Raw genomic sequence first — 3376 nt, forward strand, 5'->3', positions numbered from 1 at the left:
CTGAATATTCATGATCTAGATCTTCAACATGTGAAATTAACATATTTTGAAATGGAGAAAAATACAGACAAGCATAGGCCATGAATGTAAACACCTTGTGCTGACACTTAACAGTAGTTACTTTTGTCACACCTTCAACTGTTTTCTTTTAAGTTTCTTTTTAAGTTCGCTCTTTTTTTAACAGCTTATATTCCAGTATGTCCAATGCTGGGAGCACTCAAGTGTTTCTATAATGAAATGTCAATTCTAATTCTAGTGTTTCCCCATCCCAGAGACATACAGGAGATGGTCCTCTGGGGACTTCCCATGGCTCTTGCTGAGGTGGAGCTTGATGGCATGCTTACTGGCAAACTTACGGATACACAGCTGGCACCGGTACACAGTCCCACTGCCCTCCTCCTGTGACTGAGAAGAGGGTGCAGAAGAGAAGAGGAAAGGGTCCAGGAGGGGCAGTTCATCAGACCCAACTTTCGAGGAGTCCCTCAGGGTCTGTTTGGGGGAGAGCTTGGCCAGGTCCTTCAGTCTGAAGCCCAGGTGGGCCTCCAGGTGGCAAATGTAGGCAGCGGGGGTCCGGATCTGTGAAGCGCACTCGCTGCAGAAGAACACCGGCTGGCCTGAGTCCAGGTTCTTGAGGAACTTCGTCCTGCCGGTTCTCCTCAGCTGGTACTTGACGTTGGCCAGCCAGTGGCTGATGGTGGTCATGGAGAGGCCCGTGAAGCGGGACACGTGCATCCTCTCCTGGGGGCTCAGGTCGGACATGATGTACTTGCCCTCGGATGTCGGCTTGAGGCTGGAAGAGAACTGGGCCTGTAGGAGAAGCAGGTGCTGGGGGTTCCAGTTGGACTGACGGCCCTTCCTCTTATTGGCCATGGACCCCTCAGCCTCCTCTTGGGTGGTGGAGCCCACTACATCTGTGACCCGCGTCCTGGAGGGGGGCTTGGAGACGTGGTGTGCTGATTGCGTCAGGTTCCTCAGCATGTCGGAGATGTCCGACAGAGCATTTTCATGTAACGGGCTGCTGGATGTGAAGGGAGAGACCACTGTCATCTTAGCAGGGGTCACCATTGAGGAAGGGGAGACGGAGGAGGCTGTGGATGAGGGAGTCAGAGGGTCAGAGCCCATAGAGCCCCCTCGATCACGCTTCCCTTTTGTCAGGTCCATGGGCTGGTCATCACTGGACTGACAGATGCCCCGACAAGCCACAGGCTCTGGGTGTCTCTTGGTGTGCGTGGGGGAGGAGGCCACGGCAGCCCTCTCGGCCATACTCTGGCTCAGCCTGGACAGCAGACTGAGAGGGTCCTGGCTGGGCAGGGTGGGCTTGGCTGCCTTCCCCAGGTGGACATTCATCACAGATTGAAGAGCACTTAAAGGGTTAACGAAGGGCTGCTCCAGAGGGGCGTGGCCTGTTATGAAGGCTGTGCTGCAGCTCAGAGCAGAGGCAGGCAATGGAACCGTTTTTCTCCTGCTCGCTCTCGCAGATGGCGAGGCCCTGTCGCTATGGCTACTGTCGCTGTTAGCCGGAGTCACCGCCCTCCACTCTCGAAGCAGGGACTCTGCTCCGGTGGACTCTGCGGCGTCACTGCTACAGGGGGGCCGGTGCACCTCTCTCTTGGGGGACACCTCTCTCTTGGGGGACACCTCTCTCTTGGGGGACACCTCTCTCTTGGGGGACACCTCTCTCTTCACCCTCCGCTCCACTTTGGCCACTTTCTCAGTCACCTTCTTAACCAGCTCCTCCATGGCCTGGAAGTTGTTGAGGTGGTTGAGTGGGTAGCTCTGACTAGCCGGTGGGGAGATCAGGGGCTGCCTCTTGCTGAGGGAAGAGAGCACCCCCTCTCCTCCAGTGAATAGGTACTTGAGAGGGGAGCTCTTCTCAGCACTACCCTGGGGCAGCTTCAGGGAGTTGGGGAACTGATATGCAGCGTGGATACTGGGGTATCCCCCGCAGCTGGGGTTGCCACTCTGGGCTTTGTTGATGGCCGAAGTCACCGTGTTCTCCAGGGACTTGAGAATGTCGAAGCCGCCCTTGGGGCTCTCCTTCAGGTCCTCCTCGGTCAGATAGTTATACTTGGTGGAGTTGTGAAACTTCTCCTCCAGCTCCTCATCCTCGTCCCCATTCGAAACTTTGTCATGGCTGACCATGTCCTTGGTACACTCGTCCTCCGTCTCCTCTTTCTTAATGTCTTTGAGAGGAGGGGAGATGGCCAGGGGTGAAACGGCAGAGGGTGGAGGGGGGGAGAATGTAGGAGCCAATGGGATTGACTGAACCCCCTCCTGTGTGGGGTGTGTGGCCTGTACAGAGCTGGGGGAGGCGGCCTCTGGGACGGGCCTGCCTCCTCTCTTGCTGGGGGGGTTGCCATTGGTGACCCGGAGGAAGTGACCCGTCACCATCATGTGGGCGGTCAGCTCCTGCAGGGTATTGTGGGAACTCCCGCACTCCATGCACTTGAGGATCTGGGACTTGCGCGATTCGAACTGCCACGCATAGCTGGCGCCGTTCTGGTGGCCGAAGCGGTTGCTGGGGGTGATATAGGGGTTGGAGACCTTGTGGGAGGGGTCACCACTCAGGGAGGCTTTGGGTTTGGGGGTCACCTCTCTTGAGCTTGGGGAGCTAGGGAGGTCCAGGCTCCCAGAGAGTGGGCCTCTCTTCCTTGAGATCATTTTGGCTGCCACAGGGGCCAGTGGCTCCTTCAGAGGCACTTTCTGGTAGTGTTTGGTCTTGATCATGTGGACGCTCAGGTCCTGCAGGGACTCGAAGGAGTGGCCACAGTACATGCACTTCAGCACCTTCGCGGCATCCTCCTTGCCTTCCATCTCCAGAAGGGAGCGCTTGCGAGGCTTGGACCAGTGCCCCTTTGCCCCGTTGGCTCCCCTCTCATGGTTGTCATCGCGGTAATGGCCCGTGTCGTTCATGTGCACGGTGAGCTCCACCAGGGTGTCGTAGGCGGCACTGCAGCCCTTGCAGCGGAACTTGCTGGCCCCGGTGAAGATGTTGCCGTACAGTCTGGGGTTCTGTCTGTGGAGCTGCACTGTGCTGAAGAGACTGGGCTCTGAGGGATGATGGTGGTGGCGGCTCTGAGAGGCCTGCTGCTGCAGGGACTTAGCCACTGCGGACTGGTGCCAGTCATAACTACTGCTGCTGCTACTGCTGCTGCTAGAGCTGCTAGTCCGCGGTGGCTTCTCCACAGGTGTCAGTGTCTGAGTTGGCGTTGGGGTGGGGTTAAAGTTCAGGGGCGACCAATAGGTGTTGGTCAGGAAGCTGGAGTAGATGGTCTTCATCTGTTCCAGGGTGTCCTGCGCCAAGGGAGTGTCCAGCGCCAAGGGAGTGTCCAGCGCCAAGGGAGTGTCCAGCGCCAAGGGAGTGTCCAGCGCCAAG

At 57.5% G+C, this 3376-nt stretch overlaps 1 protein-coding gene across 1 annotated transcript; it reads right to left on the reverse strand.

The window, feature by feature from the left end:
- Positions 1–6: 6 nt before the first annotated feature.
- On the reverse strand, positions 7–3370 carry LOC112080886 (teashirt homolog 3-like). The gene has a single exon (XM_024146815.1). The coding sequence runs from the start codon at positions 3277–3279 to the stop codon at positions 253–255; it is 3027 nt and encodes a 1008-aa protein (XP_024002583.1). The 5' UTR covers positions 3280–3370; the 3' UTR covers positions 7–252.
- Positions 3371–3376: the final 6 nt, after the last annotated feature.

The sequence above is a fragment of the Salvelinus sp. IW2-2015 genome, unplaced genomic scaffold (genome assembly GCF_002910315.2).
Source record: "Salvelinus sp. IW2-2015 unplaced genomic scaffold, ASM291031v2 Un_scaffold16562, whole genome shotgun sequence".
NCBI lineage: Eukaryota > Metazoa > Chordata > Actinopteri > Salmoniformes > Salmonidae > Salvelinus > Salvelinus sp. IW2-2015.